Source organism: Zonotrichia leucophrys, chromosome 5, assembly GCF_028769735.1.
Source record: "Zonotrichia leucophrys gambelii isolate GWCS_2022_RI chromosome 5, RI_Zleu_2.0, whole genome shotgun sequence".
NCBI lineage: Eukaryota > Metazoa > Chordata > Aves > Passeriformes > Passerellidae > Zonotrichia > Zonotrichia leucophrys.
Window position 1 is genome coordinate 27,425,798 of NC_088175.1, and position 15,753 is coordinate 27,441,550.

At 36.6% G+C, this 15,753-nt stretch overlaps 1 protein-coding gene across 16 annotated transcripts in view; it reads left to right on the forward strand.

Annotated features, from left to right (window-relative positions):
* GPHN (gephyrin) overlaps nucleotides 1-15,753 on the forward strand; it is a 270,224-nt gene that overhangs the window by 98,735 nt on the left and 155,736 nt on the right. For all 16 annotated transcript variants that reach the window (XM_064713503.1, XM_064713509.1, XM_064713512.1 and 13 more), the window contains exon 3: nucleotides 12,059-12,116. In XM_064713503.1, coding sequence (XP_064569573.1) covers nucleotides 12,059-12,116 — 58 coding nt within the window. The remainder of the gene's footprint in view (nucleotides 1-12,058; nucleotides 12,117-15,753) is intronic.

A 15,753-nucleotide genomic window follows, 5' to 3' on the forward strand; every position in this document is an offset into this window, starting at 1 on the left:
AGTAGCTAGCTTGCATTATGATGCATCATTCAAGTATCTGTCACTAGCAGTTGTTCAGAGTTAGGGTTATTATTTTAATTTATTGTAAAATCAGAAGACTTCTAGGCCTTGTACTTCCTTTAATGCAGTTTAATGCAAAACTGTAATGGATTGAATTGCTCTGTGAATCTCCAGTAATATGAAAGCTCTTCCTGAAGTATTTCTGCATTATAGCTACTTACTCAGCAGATTTTAGAAGGTGGAAAGACTGGGGGAGAGGAAATGCTGAGAACATGTTCTGTGTTTTGCTCATGTATAGATCAGTGCAGTTCTGAGGATGAAACTGAGCTGGGGCAAGAGCAGAAATGCCAATAATGCTACATACTGTGTTAATTTATCAATGTAAACTCAAAGAGAAATTGTAAAATCTACCTGTGGAATTTTTTTGTTGTAATGGCATATGTGGAACAAGTGGAGTCACTGTGCTGGACTGTAAAGATAGCTGAGCTGTGAGCTAATCAACAGATGTGACAGAAAGGTAACCTTGGAATGGACATGTTTAGGTATTAGGTACTCAATTTTTACTTTCTTTTATTTGTAAAAGGCTTCTCCTACATTTTATTTATTCATTAAAATGGTTTTGAATTCGGTGTGAGTGGATTTTGGACAAATTATTACATAAGACTTGCAAAGGTGAATCAGTGAGGGAATGCTTCTACTGTGTATTTACTTTTCCTTAAGTAAGATGAAAGGGGACATTCTGGTTTTCATACTAAAACATCTTCAGAGCATGAAAAGTCGATTTTTTTTGAAAAAGCCATTTATTACAATTATTGTCTGATTTATGAAGCCAGCTAAATGTGCGCTGGGTAATCATGTTTCTCAGCTTTGAAGAACACTGCTGAATTTGGAGAAGCCTGCCTTCTTAGCAGCTTAAGGTATAGAGGCACTGCAGCAATGAAATGTATCTTGACACTTATCTAGGGTAACATTATGCATCAGTGAGCATTTAAAGTCAGGTGATGTGGCTGGAGGAAATAGGAGCTAAAGCATTGACTGCTGTTGAGGAGGGATAGCATCACTATTTGTCCTGACATGTTTTGGATGAAAATATAGCTGACAATATAGTTTATGTTAAAATAACCTAGTAAAATCTACCCATGATATTCTGCTTGAGGGAGGGGAGGGGGAATATTTATAAGATACAAAATCTGGACTTTTTTTAAGTTTGTAAATGGTCTTTGTTCCACCAGCTTTCTAGATCTACCTTTTATGTTTTAAATACAAGAGATCCTTCCATTTCTTGACTTGAGGGCACCACCCACCTACCTCTAAGTTCTTTGATCACAAAGGCAATTCCAAAAGAGAATAAAACTTTGTAAAGTAATTATAGTATGGTATTGCCAGCATAATATGATCTTGCAGTTTAACCAGATGCTGAGGTCCTAAAATATATTGTACTGGTGTTATCTGTAAGGGTTTTTCTATCAGTTCTTTAAATGTTCTTTCTTAATGCAATGCTGCAGTTTAGCTTGGTTCCTAAGTTTGGTTATCACTTAAACTCATTTCAATATAAATTTGGGTTATTTCTGGGCTTGTGTAACTAGCTTTTTTTGTTATTACTGTTGTTGTCTAAAGGGTGAGGGTGTTTATTGCTAGTTCTGGAAGGAAAAGGCAGGTTTCATAATGATAATTGCGTGTTTGGAGTAAAATAGTAAATTGTAATTGGGCAAGAAACATTGCAGTTTCTTCCAGTGGTTTATTGATAAAGCCCAGCTATCCCTGTACACAAATTTCATGTATTTGGTTTTTATATTATTATCCACGAGAGTTGTGCATGCCCTGTGCTGTCCTCACTCCCAGTTTGCCATAACCATCTTTGATTTCCTTTCTGCTCCAGGGCTCAGTGAGTACTGTGGGAGGCGTTAACAACGTTAGTGTTGGTCACCTTTGTCATTTGTCCATTGCTAGTCAGGAATTCAGCATTAATTAATATAACATGGTTCTTTGTGTCTGGTCTAAGAAAAATCCACGGTGCTTCACCTTTTCCAATGTGATTCTGTGATCACAGTTTACGTAGTGCCTGTTTCAGATGCCTAGGAACACATCTAAGCTCTGTGTGGTGCTTGCTGGTAGAACTGCAGTCGAGCTTTTTTCAAGACTATTCTCCAAATACATGAAATTGATTTGAGAAAAGACTGACACAGACGTTCTGGCAAATGAAAGATCCCTAGTTTAATTTTTTTACTTTAAACATCTGTGGGGTTATAATTTCCCAATACACTGATAAGTGGCAGAGACTTCTAGACTAAATCTCTGCTTTGGATAAGATATTCACCTCCTGTTGCTTTTGCTAAATTTATCTAGAGAAATTTACCAGGCCTCCCTGACATGGAATAAACATGCCAGTGCTCAAGGAAGTTACTTATTTTACAGGAATGTAAGCTCCAGGATTCACCTTATCTGTTTTCACTCCTGTTTTGGGGCAGAAACTGAGGAAGAGCTAAAATCTCTGCCTCATCCATGTTCTTCAGCTCGGGAACTGCTGGATGCATGCTGAAGTTATGGGGCATGTTATGGTCACTGTCACCCACAGGATGTGATAGTAAGGGCTGCAGTGTACTCAGTAACCTTGCAACCTCCTCCTAAAGTCATATTTATAGGGGGAGCAAGGAAAAGAGAGAAGGGCTTTGGGAGATGGAACCAGAGAGGATTTTTCTGTCTTGTTTTTGCTTTTAAGAGGACATTGTACAGAATAGATGGAAGGAGAACATAGCTGTTAAGGACTTACAAGGTAAATTAAAGCTGCAAGTAAGGAGGTGTAAATAGTTACGTTTTGCCAATGGATTATGCTTTTGCAAGCTATTTAAACATTAAAAAATAGAAATTATTTCTGGGACCTGAATGGAACAAAATGCATAAATGCGTTTAATCAAAGCCTTCTTAAGTTGTCCAAGATCCACGTGTCCCCAGCCTCCCACGTTTCTGAATAATGAGAGTCAGGTTGTAGTATGCTGTGGCATGAATAGCAGAGACAATACATCAAATGGTTTTTAAGTTAATCTAGAAACTTTTTGTTGACATGTAAATGATCAGGTGCAATGAAAAAGGGAGTGACAACTACAAAAAACAAAAAATAGTTCTAAAAGCCCACAGCTAATAATATATGAATAACAAGGAATTGCTTTTCAGTTTCTCGAGTTTGAACTATACAGATATTTTATAAGCAACTGTAAAATATGGATGATGATGGTGTCAAAAGTAAATGTAAGTTGTCTGGGATGGAGATAACTCTGTGAGACATGCAATAAAATCTCACTTGCAGCATTGTCAGTAATACTATTTGTCTATAGAAAGTTCCTTCTAGGTATGAAGACAGATAGATCAAATGTGGTGTTGTTTTATTCCTGTGACTCCATTCTGCAGCTAAACTGATTTTTCTTTTTCCCTTTCACATTCCCAGCACAGAGCATACACAAAGAAAACTCCCCTGGAGTCAGATTACTATTTTAAACAGAATTTCATTCACTCATTTAGGCCACACAGGGCAGTATATGTATGTATATGTGAGCATGCTAATGTATGAAGGAAAAAGAAAACCAGCAAATTTTACTTTTGAATTTAACTATCTGGAGAAATACAGCTATAACAAGACTGCCACTAGTTGTGTGCTGGATGATACTGATACTTAACATCTCTCTGAAATGTGGTGGAGCAAAGTAAGGTGTTAGAGCTTCCAGAGGGGGAAGCATTGTGTGAACAAGTTTATTCCCCTTTCTGGATGCTGCTTGTCTCTGACACTCCTCTCTCATTCTTGTCATTTCAGTATTGTAGGATCAAGTTGTTTTATTAAAATCAAGTTATTTAAAAGTTCTGGTGGTTGTCCATAAGCCCTGTGATTTAAATTGTAAAGAAAAAATTTGGTCTAGACTCTGGAATGATCAGACCATTCCCACATATTCTCCACATCTTATTTTTTTCAAGTTTTAATCATTCTGCTCTCACGTTCAATTCTTACTGATTTTTTTGGAGTGAAGATATTTTCTGGATGCCTTTTTGCCTAATCATGTCATTGCACTTTTCAACCTGTGGTCTGCAATTCATTCCAGCCTGTTCATCAAGTGTTCCTTTCTTGCTGGTCCCATTTCTTGGGATCAGTATCTCAGTCAAACTTCCTCTTTTTAAAATAAATACTTAATTTTTTTAACCTTGGCATAAACTGGCACATGGAGACAGACATGTGAAGCATGTCTAACCAGGCTTCACAAGCATGTTCAATGCTTGAGTGTCTAAAAATGGAAGAGAAAAAATGCACTGAAGTTACTGGGAAAAAAATTATAATATTTTAGTGTAATGTGAGCAGCATATAAATAAAAAAAGCTTGAGGGATTTGTGGGGAAATGCCATATTTTTAAAATTCATTTCTTGTTGGATAAATCCGTAGGGGGGGTGGACAATGTTAATTTCTATAAAAGTTAACTTTATGGTTTCTACTAGTTGTGGGTCAACTTATTATCGAGGAAGAATCTTCTTCATATTTGGTTTAGATGATCTCTCTTTTACATTTGGGTGGGAGCAAATAGAGCTCAACTGCAATGACAGGAGTGTCAGCAAAAATTGCTTTATCTTCCTGCATGGGTTTCTACAAACTGCTATGGTAATTTACTAGTGAAATCTTCCATTTCCAGGCAGATCATTGTAATCCTTATCAGATCACCTAAATCATTTAATTTGCACTGCCTTCCAAGGTAGGCAAAAGGTCACTCTCCAGCGCCCAAAATTTTTGCTTTCAGTTGAGGTAGGTGAGGATTTTCTGACAGGCAATTGCCAGCAATATATATGCAAATCCTCTGTATCTCTCTTAGGTATCTATGTGCTGGAAAAAAATGCAAATACATACTTTGCCCTACAATGGTATTTCCTACAGGACAAAGTAAGATCAACGTATATTATTGTCTTGGCATTTACTATAAATATCTCTTTTTATACAGTGTTTTAGAGTCCTCAGTCTACTGACTAAATCCCAACATGGATATTAAATATATTTTTCTTTGTCTAAATGGTGAGAATTTTACTGGTTTTGTGATAATGATTTTTGTCTGCTTCTGCATATTTTTTCTCTCAGGAAATTTCAAATCTTGCTCATGTTGTTTAATGAGCTGGCTGGTCAAGCATCTGATGCCCCGGTGGGAACTTTCAAAGTCACTGAGCACATTTTTACTTAAATCTAGCTGACATTTCTGTCTGTTTGATTTAATGTATGATTTCCATATTTAGATCACCAATCAGATGGAGCAGAGTACAATCATCCCTCTGCACTAGAAACACACATGCATCCTGCATGGAAGTGGGCTCTTTTGCTGCTGGTCCACATGGCAAGAATGGTTTTAGATTCTGCTGGCATTTGGGAAGACTTTATAAGTCAGTTTTAATTATAAATAAAATTTTGAATCTCTAATGAAAATTCTAAGTGCAGAATTAGTCTTCAGTACATTATTCTCAGACCATTTCAGTTGCTATAATCTGGTGGAAAGAGCCTATTACAAATTATTAAGTATTTATTTACTAGTTAAATGCTAAAATCTTTTTTAAAAGTCTGATGTTATAAATATCTTGCTGTTTATACTTAATTTCATTTTATTCAAAAGTATTAAAATATTTGCTATTTGCATGCTTCATATTCTTGCCATGAAGCATGTAAGTATTGATGATAGGACTTTTGAGCAATTATTAATTAATTTTAGTAAAAATCAAAACTTAAATATTTTTTGCTTCTCATGGAAGCTCAGCAGTCCTCCTGATTTTGCACAGAATGCACTTTCCCATGCTGAGATTAAAAAAAACATAAATTGCACCACTGAAAAGTATGTACTCTGAGTGTATTCTAAGTGTTCCCTTCATCCAATTTGTTTTGGGTGATAGTGCTGCAAGCCCAAAACTTTTTGGTGCCAGTGCCTTCCAGCTCCCCTGGTGTGTTTTTATTAGGCAGCAATCAAGCTGATGAACATTTTCAAGAGGAGGAGTCCATCTGTGGATGTGTCTCAGGGCTGTGCCCCGTGCGCTGGGGTAAAGCAGAGTTACCCCTCAAAAACTGCACGGAGCTCTGCGCTCACGTGGGCCTGGATGGCGGCACACAGTGTGTCGCTACACAGGGTGTTGTTTTACGCTCATGCACTTGGTAACAGCTCCAACTTTCCTCCCCAAAATTAAATCTAGTCAGATTAATTCTGCTAGGAGGGAAGAGTGGCTCCTGGTCCTGCGATTGCCAAGTGACCTACATATGACCTCATCCCTAATTTCTGGCATATGTTGAGGACAAAGATTCTTGTTCTATTCTTTTCCAGTATTAGAATGTTGAGGTGATATTTTTCTGCCGGAAGTGTCTGAAAAAATAGCCGCTTCTGACTTAGTATTGCTTTTCCTGTAGTAAAATTTTAAAAAAGAAAAAACAAAGCAACAAACCAGCTTGGAAGGATGGAAGAGAAAAATAATATGGCTTTCCTCCTTAAAAATGATGTTTTCATGTTGTTTATTGCTTTTCTTGGGGAAAAAAAAAAAAAGCCTGAAAGCGGCAGAAAATGTGGTATATTTTTACCCTTAAAAAAATTATATGGTAGGGAATAAACTTTTGGGTTAATCCCTTCCCCCCTCTTTTTTTATTTTGTGTGGGCAAGGAATCTTTGGGATGTGGTGAGGCAGAGGGAGAATCTTGTAAAGTGATGTTTTAATCTCAGAGCTGTTGTTCATGACAGACATGAACTGACAGAGGGCATGTCTGCAATAATTTGATTTCTGTGATGTTTTCCTGTACAGCATGTTGAAGTTAGCCAAAGACTGGGGGAGGAGGGAAGTAAGTTTTCAAGGATGTAATTATTGAATCTACTCAAATAGTAATAATAATAACAATAATAATAATACCCCAAAAAGAAACAATAAACCTGGGGTGGCTCTTCATGGCATAGTTTAATACCTTTGAGTAAGTGAAGCTGTCATGAGGATGCTCTCTGGGAGCTGTTTTGTGTTTTGCACGGTTCCTTGCTGGCGAGCAGCCAGCGCCAGGAGCTGCAGCCCAGCTTGCTGTAGCTGCCAGTGTTCTGTTGTGTAGGAAGGAGCCCAGAATAGCAGCCTTCTTACTACCTCCCTCAGGGTGCTTTAACAATTTCTCAAAGGTCAGTAGAAACTAGTTATCAATTAAAGGAGCTCTCTCTCTCTGCTTTTAATGTATCTTGCAGGTAGTGGAGAAAAAAGCTTTCAAATGCTTTTAAATCCTGCTACCTCTGTCCCTGGAGTACTTTGTGAGGATGTGAGGATCCAAGGCCAGTTGATTTGTTGATATCATAGGGGCCAACATCAAGGTAGTCCAGATGAGCAGGCTAAGGGTGCTGACTTGGTCAGTTTGCTCTGGCAGGAGAATTGTTGTAGGAAGTAGCCTGTGATGAAATGAGCATGCCTGTAGAGTTAGAAATAGCCAGTCTGGCTCCCAGGCATTTGATCTGCTCCCAAGAACAGTCTCTCTTGAATAATCTGCTTGGTTTATAAATCACTCAAAAGACAGAATATCCTGATGGCAGGTAACAAACATGTTTGTGAGATGGTTCTGGAAAAAAAATGCCAAGTGGAGAATTTTGAGTTTTGCTTTCATTAATAGATGAAGGAGAGTTTCTTTGGGAGGCTTAGTGACAACTTGATATTGTTTAGACAGTGATCTATCTGAAGAAAGATTAATGTTAATTAAAGTGGTGTTGGAGAAATTCAGCAGATGACAGCAGCCAAGCTGGCTACAAGCTATTTTTAGAAAATTTACTTCATTGCATTTGGTATGACTCATTTATTAAGTTAACAGATGAATCAATAGCTCAGCTTCCTATGGCAGTCCCTTAATGTGGAACTGTAGATAAAGATTGTGCTCCTACCTTTGGTCAGAATTCAAATTATAAAAGCTGACCCATATGGATTCAGTCCAAGTGCACAGGTGTCTTGCACAAAAGGGAATAATACTCCAGTATTACTGTGCAATAACACTCCAGTGAGACTGTCCCAGCATGGATATATAGAGGGGCACAGGGAAAATCAGCCACAAGTCCAACTTGCACTATCTGGGAAGAAACACAAATAGCAAACAGGTCAGCTTGTTAAAATATTGCAACGGAGTAAATTTATTAATGTAACAATGTAAATTTATTTCACTTCTGGTTTTGTCATGAATTTACTTTTTATTTGAGCCTGTAGTTCATGCTTTCTTATCTCCATTTGAGCACAGCTCTTCCTGGTTTTCAACTTCCCTTAACTTGGATGTAGTTTTCTCTCTTCTCGCATGTTGAGCTTTAATTTGTGAAATAGTAAAGCATCCATCTGTTTCAATACAACTGTTGGCCTTGGTTCAGTTTATTTCCTGTATTTTGCTAATTTCTTAGGTTGCTATAGAAACCTTGTTGTTCTCCTGAATCCTTTTTGTGAACTTTCACAAGCCCAGTCTGAAAAGATGATAAACCACTACATTTCTATTAGTTTTAAAACCTCTGATAAAATAATTATATTTATTATTTCCTGATTATTTTTATGGAATTTCTATCTTTTCTGATCCTTGCCTCAAACACCTTCACCAGTTTAGCCCAGTGTAAGATATGGTTTTTCATTATTATTGTGTCAGCTCTTATTTCTACGTCTAGGAATAATTTCATTTCTCTTTTGCAAAGAGATTGGAGAATTGGGCTCTCTCTATTACATTCAAGGTATGATACAGAGTTGATAAGATTAATGTCTGTCAAAATTTGATTACAAATTCTGGTATGTTTGAAGTTATCTCTCACATATACAAGTGAAACATTAAAGGTAACTAGTATTTAGAATAATTTCACTGTAAAATAGCATGTCTTGTTATAGTGCGAAAATACTGCAGTTTGGGAGAGAAAGACTTTGCACATTAGGTTTCTCTGGGTGAAGGTTAGGACCATCTTTTCAGTGTACTGGAAGTAACTGGCTGGTATTTAGCTTTACTCTTGGTTGGGTGTGTATTATCAGAGAGAAAATGCCATTTCTGTTGGAGGATGCTGGATGTTGAGTCGTTCAAATGGAGAGCAGTGTAATAAAATCTGTTAAAGTAAAATATGTGAAAGATGAAGAGTGACTCTGCACAAAATTTGCATCCCTATCTGAATTCAGAGAGGGATCAGAATGTGATCTGAATTCTGGCCATTCTGCCATGTTCTTTGCTGCATTATATTTTAGCATTCAAAGTCCATTGTAGTTAATGTATACTTACTCAGGCTAGCTGATCCTTTCCTCTTCTGATCAGTTACTTCCTGAAAATGTGATTAAGAATTAATTCTTAATTGTGGTTAAGAATGGTACTGTAAAGTATTCTAAAAAAGAAACCTGCAGAGGAAGGTTTTTCACAACAAAGTGAAAAAATATGCCATGTGCAAGCCCTCTATCATGGTCTCTGTATCATCCTATATCTGAAATCTCCTGTTTATCATTGTCTGGTCTCCTTTCAGATGTCAGTAATCAAATAAAGGAATTGCAAAATGACAAGCAAGCTTCCAGACAGGCTGCAATTGATGGTTACACTTAAATGTAATTCAGAGAAACACTTGAAAGAGAAATTTTTCCCCAAGCTGGACATATCCATTATTGCATTGATTTTTGATTTACCTTGATTTTGCTGGTTTTTCTTAGCAATCGTCACAATGTTTTTGATTTTTCTCTGTTACTTGTGTGTGCGATGTTGTCCAGTCCCTTACACTTCAGACTTAACTGACTGCTGGAGATTTTTGATAATGATGTGGCTCTGTTAGCTGCATCCCCCCAGTGTGTGAGATGCCTTTAAACTTCCGTGAAACTTGCAGGAAAACTTTATATATAAAGTGAAGTGTCTTTTTTATGTCTTTCACCAGTTAAATCTGGTACTGTAATCTGCTGCAGTGAATCTCTTTCAGAAGTTATAAGATTGACTGAAATCTAATGTTCTGAAATGAAGAAAGTATAGACTTCCATTAAAACTTCATTTCACATCTGAGACATTGATAAAATTGTATATTAATGTTCTCTGATTCTCTTTCAGCTTCAAATTTGTTATTGTTTATGTTTGTAGACTGGATTTTTAAGATAAAGATGTCAGTGTAGGATTGTAAATGGACTAAGATATGTGAGCTGGAGCTATCAGTGAGAGATTGTTTATTTAAACGGTAACAGAATTTTTAATGTGTCTTTCTCTTTCAAAAATGTGGAGTTGTGCTAGCTGACGTTTTACTTTTTAAGAGAAGTACAATTTGAACTGTAGCTTGGCAGATTCAGAGTTTGTTAAACTCTTAACACAAAACTTTGCAGAAATATTTGCGTGGTGATGCTAATTAATGGTGTGAGATAGGTAAGTTTACTGAGTCAAGTTTTTTTGGTTTCTTTGATATTCCAAGAAAGTTCTTAATAGTTGTGCCAGGGGTAATTCCATGTTTCTGGAGTGCTGGCAATACAGATTCTGTATTCGCCTTCTGCTAGAAGGTAGAAAGTCAGTGATTTTTGGGTACTCCAAAGTGCAGCCAGGAATGGATCTCAAAGAAGCACATAAAAGTTTCTTTCTTATGGACCTTATTCCAGCAGCTGTGGGACTGGTCAGGTGCAATGTCACCGTGCCATCTGAGCCACTGCTTGTCACGGTTTGATGGAGCAATCCTTCGTTGTGATGCTAAAGCTAATTTATTGTAGCTATCACTATAAACACTAGTTGAACCAAAGTAATGAAAAATAAAAGTTCTTGTTGGTACTTGCACTGGCAAAAAAAGTTTCAGTTTCCTCCAACTTTAACCTCACTTAATGGATGGCAGCAATGGAAGTTGCAGAGGAAATGGGAGAGAGCGATTGCTACACTCTTTGTCCATGATGAATTTGGACGTAGCCCTGCCTCTACCATGGAAATCACAGCTGATGTTACCTGGAGCAGTGATGGACTTCAGACTTTCCCTATACACAACTTCATCCTCTGTGTAAAACCGTCAAACAGTTCATTTACAGGAGAAGTGTGGAAAGGCAGGACTTCCGTGGAAAATCTTAATGTATTTTCTGTGTTAGGCTCCTCTTCTCTTTTTCACTTGCCTAAACAATATTTATAATATTTTCAAGATATAGAAAATAGATCCGTGTGGAAATGCTGACAATTAGAAAAATTCCAATAAGAGGGAGGTAATTCAAATGCACATTTGATAGGTGTCTACTGGTTTACAAAAAGAAGTTTCTTGTGTAACTTCTATTTTTGTAGGCTCCAGAAAATGAATAGTGTTGCTGTGTAGAGCCAGCAGGAGGTCATTAGTGCACTTATATTTTTAGGTCTGAATTGTCACCATCGATGAGACTGCTTCATGAAATAAAAGAAGCCATGTCTGCATGTCTCTGGGCAAAATGTAATATTAACCACCATTTATAGTACATGCTATTCATACATCTTCAGTATATGAGCTGTTCTTTACCAGGATTTTTGCAGGATTTCAAAAAGTAATTTCAGGGAGTTCCATGTAGGACAAAACACTCTATTTTTTCTGTCAGTGCCAGATATTACTCATCACCCACTTTTTTATTACCAGTCATTAACTGCAGAGATTTTTTCAAACAGAGAGGGTATAGAGTTGTGTGATTTGTCATGTCTATACATGCACATTTAATTTAAAAAATTCAATTTCCAGAATTGTATTTTGATGCATTTCAAACTGTGTCGCAGCATAGTGAAATAACACAAAGTGCATCAGTCTTCAAACACTTAAAGTCATCCATGTGCCTTGGACAATCAACAAGAAATCATAGGATATGATGATTGCCATTAATATATAAAATACCAGCCTGATGATGATCATTTTGCTTGGCTGACGTAATTGTTAATGTGATAGATACCTTGTTTCTAGTGTTTATGTTAATCACACGCGGATTTTTTGTTGGATATAAAGAAGGTGGTTTTGCTTTTGATTTGGGATTTACTGGGTTTTTCCTCTAAATTGGTAGAAGGAATATTATGTTTTGGAAAAAGTGATAAGACTATTAACATACTATATTTTCTGTTACTGATTTTGAGAACTTTTTTTCCTGATTTCAGGTTGGGTGGGACTATATCTGCATACAAGATAGTGCCAGACGAAATAGAAGAAATCAAGGTACAGTATTACTGCTTTTCAACACTGATTTTCTTTCCTTGGAAAATTACAGAAATGTTACATTAAAAAGCCACGTTATTCCTTGCTTTGAAGTGTATCATAGGGGAGAGAGGAAAGTGTCATAAGGAAAATTATTAGATACATATTTATGCATCTAAAATAGAATTTTAGTTATTTTTACAAATACAGTTTACCTTCAGCTTAAGCTGACTTCAGCAGGATTTGTTTGATGCCAGAAACCTGTGTAATTCAACCTATTTCTGTTTTGCTACCTGAAGAGAGATGGAGGACTATGATCCTCCATGTGTATAAAACACATCCATATTTTTCAATATTGTCTGTCCTGTGAAGTGGAAAGCATGAAGTAAAAAATTTGTTATAAGCTAAAAAAATTGTTATAAACTGTGTTTTTTGAGTAGTGATAGCAATAAATACTGAAGTTTACTTTCAAAGTAATGTGCATTTTAACAAAACTCACTTTAGCCAAGTCCACTCCTGAAATGTGCTTCAGCAATTTGTGTCAGTTTTGGTTTTCAGTGGAATGAAAGATGGGTACTGGGGGGAATTTGGTCTGGACCTGATAGCACAGTTTGTGTAGCTGATTCCTCATTTGGTTGTTAGTAGGTCAGTCTCATATATTGCTTGCTCATTGTGATTGCTTAACCCACTGTGCTGTTTCACATACTCGTTTTCAGCTGCTCAAAGAGAATTAAGAATACTTGTAAAATCTTATGAAGGGAAGTGACTGTATAATATCTGATGTAGACATGACTTTGCAGTGTGCAAATGGTGAGAATTTATTCCTCTTCAACTAGTATCAAACTCACTGCACAGTGACTGCCTGTGTCTGCATCAGTCAAAGTTATCACACCATCATGATCAAAATTTATTTTTGTCACCTAAGATTCATGGACTTCTCTATCCTGAATTTTATCAAGGGGAGCATGATTTATTACTGGATAGATCCACGATTCAAACTTTGGTCTTGGAATAAAAGAAAGAGGCTTTCAAAATTAAATAGGGGTATTTTCATGATGCTCAGAAAAACTATTTTAAAAATTATAAAGACCGTAAATCGCAATCTTTTTACTTTAATATAAGAAAAGCAATACCACTGATATTTTGTTAATGTTGAAGTTGAAGAAACCTGATATTTCTGACTTCATTGCACTAAACTGAGTTCAGTGAACAAAGAAAAATGGAATGTTGGGAGGTAAGAAATAATTTTACTTTTAGGAATTTATTGCAACATTAAGAGTCACAGGAATCTTCACCTGCTTAGGAGAACTGTTCTGAATTTTCAGCTTCTTCTTATTTAGCTGGTGTTTAAGTGCTTGAGATCCTAAGAAGCATCAAAGGACGGGTTGCTCTTTAGTCTCAGTTGTGCCAGGATGTAAGTGTGGAAAAGGATTTCATTGTTCAAAGTCAGAGCTATTTAAAGTGCTGGGAGAGAATCCTTCCCTTTAATTGTTTCTGGTAGCTGTCCTGCCTTGTTCAGGTGGTGGGGTTTTGAGGTTGTGTTGGAAGTCAGGCCACTTCCCACACCTTAAATGGCTGGATTTCCCAAACTGCAATATGTTATTTATATTAAACAATGTACTACTGGAAGATACCAAGACAGACAAATACATATTGGATATCAAGAAGTATTATTTCATCCATATCTGTTTTGAATAGCAGCTGGTAAACAGCGAGATGGAGTGTTCTTGCAGTAAATGTAGGGGGTCATTTTAACATCTGAAAGGCTCTCCTAGCTGATTTGAGTAGAAAAAGGAGAGAGGAGAAAATAGAAGGCAAATCAGCTTACTGGAATTTTGCTTCTAGAGAGAACAGAATCTTCTTCCATGCACCTTAATTCAATTATTTTGCCTTGCAACTATCTCTCCCCTATTTAACATGAAATATTAAGGAAGTTAATTTGATGAAATATACAGAAATAATAGCTTCACTTTTAAAATTTCACTTAACTTGATGGATTGTTGAATTATATTTGAGTTGTATTTTCATGTTTTGATAGTCCATAAAAAGTAAACTGCTTTCCTAAATGGGAAAGGAGAAACTTCTTTAGACAGAGAGCAATAGTATTTTGACAAATAAATATGTCTCTTAGCATTTGCATGTGTTCTAGGAAAGATGGTAGATTAACTCTTGCAGCTCAGAATAACTTATGAGGAAAACCAGTGTATTGATTTTGTCAATTCAAGTAATTCATCCTAGGTAGAACCCTATTGCAGGCATGTGAATGGGGAATACTTATGGCAGAAGTGATAACATGTACCCTAACTAATCTCATGCACCACACCAAGGTTAGGAAGGATTGTGTGGAACCAATCACCACTACAGTTCCACAACATCTGTATCAGGATGAAACAAAGTGTCTTGAAGCCTACCTTCCCTAGATTTTTGTCACAGGTACTTGGGTTCCCAAAGTGAGCACACTCAACAGGTAGCTTTACCTAGATACCATCTCAGGTTTCCCCCCTGGAAACTCTTCTAGAAGGTGAGTATGTCCTCTATCACATGATCTTCTACTTCAATAAAAGAAGCTTTCAGAGAATGCATAAATGGATATGCTACCATCTGCATTCCTGTCATTCCTCCACACCAGTTAAAGCAATGTCACTTCATTTTCAGTACCTGCTGGTTTTAAAATGCTTCCAGAACTGATGAAGATAGTAAATATAGAAACTGCAGCACATTGCTGAGAAAGTGTCATTGTTTCAACTTCCTCTAGACTTCTATTCTCATCAGAATATTCATCCTGTAAGCAGGAAGCTTTTCAAACTACCAAAAAAGCATTGTCAGATTTCAGCCGTGTTCCTCACCCACTGTAATAAAATGTGCCTAAAGGAGAGATCTTCCAAGCCAAATGGTTTTGTGTACATGGGGCCTGGCAAGCCTATCAGGCAACACTGGTTTTGATGAACAACATGGAGACTGTCTCAAGAATAAAGAGAAATTTATGACTATTACAGATGATGTGATGTGCCTATAGATTTATGTCAACAGTATAATCTTGTGGTTTGTAGTGAGTATGGTCTTTTTGATTTCCACATTCTGCCATTACAAAGGAAATATATGATGTGGTGAAGGGTGGCTATTATAGGGGAAGACTCAGTCAATGAAAAAACCACTCCTTAATAGATTCCTAAAAAGAAAATACTTGGTTTGCTAGGATTTGCAAGTCAAGAGCAGAAAGGAATTTGTTTTGTGTTGACTTTTTATGTGCTTTCATATATACTTTTCATGTAGACGTATTCATGCATCTCATCTCAAGACCAGAAATGGATTTTGTAGCAGGTCCTTAAATCATGAAAGTAATATGCACAAGACAGACATTGCCTGGACATTTCTTTCCTATAATATTTGTGGCATGAGACAGATATTCCAGTGTAGAGAATAAAGTTAAGTGGCCCCCTCCTGTGGTAGTAAGTTTTAAGAAATCTTGTTAGAAGTATTTTGTTAGTTATAAATTGTAGAATTAGATGTAAAGCAGTTTTGGAGCAAGATGGGAGAGGGGTTTTAATTCCATTAACCACCCTTTCGCACAGAGACACGCTTTATGCTCCCCAAGGAACATTCATAATTCTTCTATAGATACTATTTTAATGAAAACTTATATGCATAAAGTATTAAA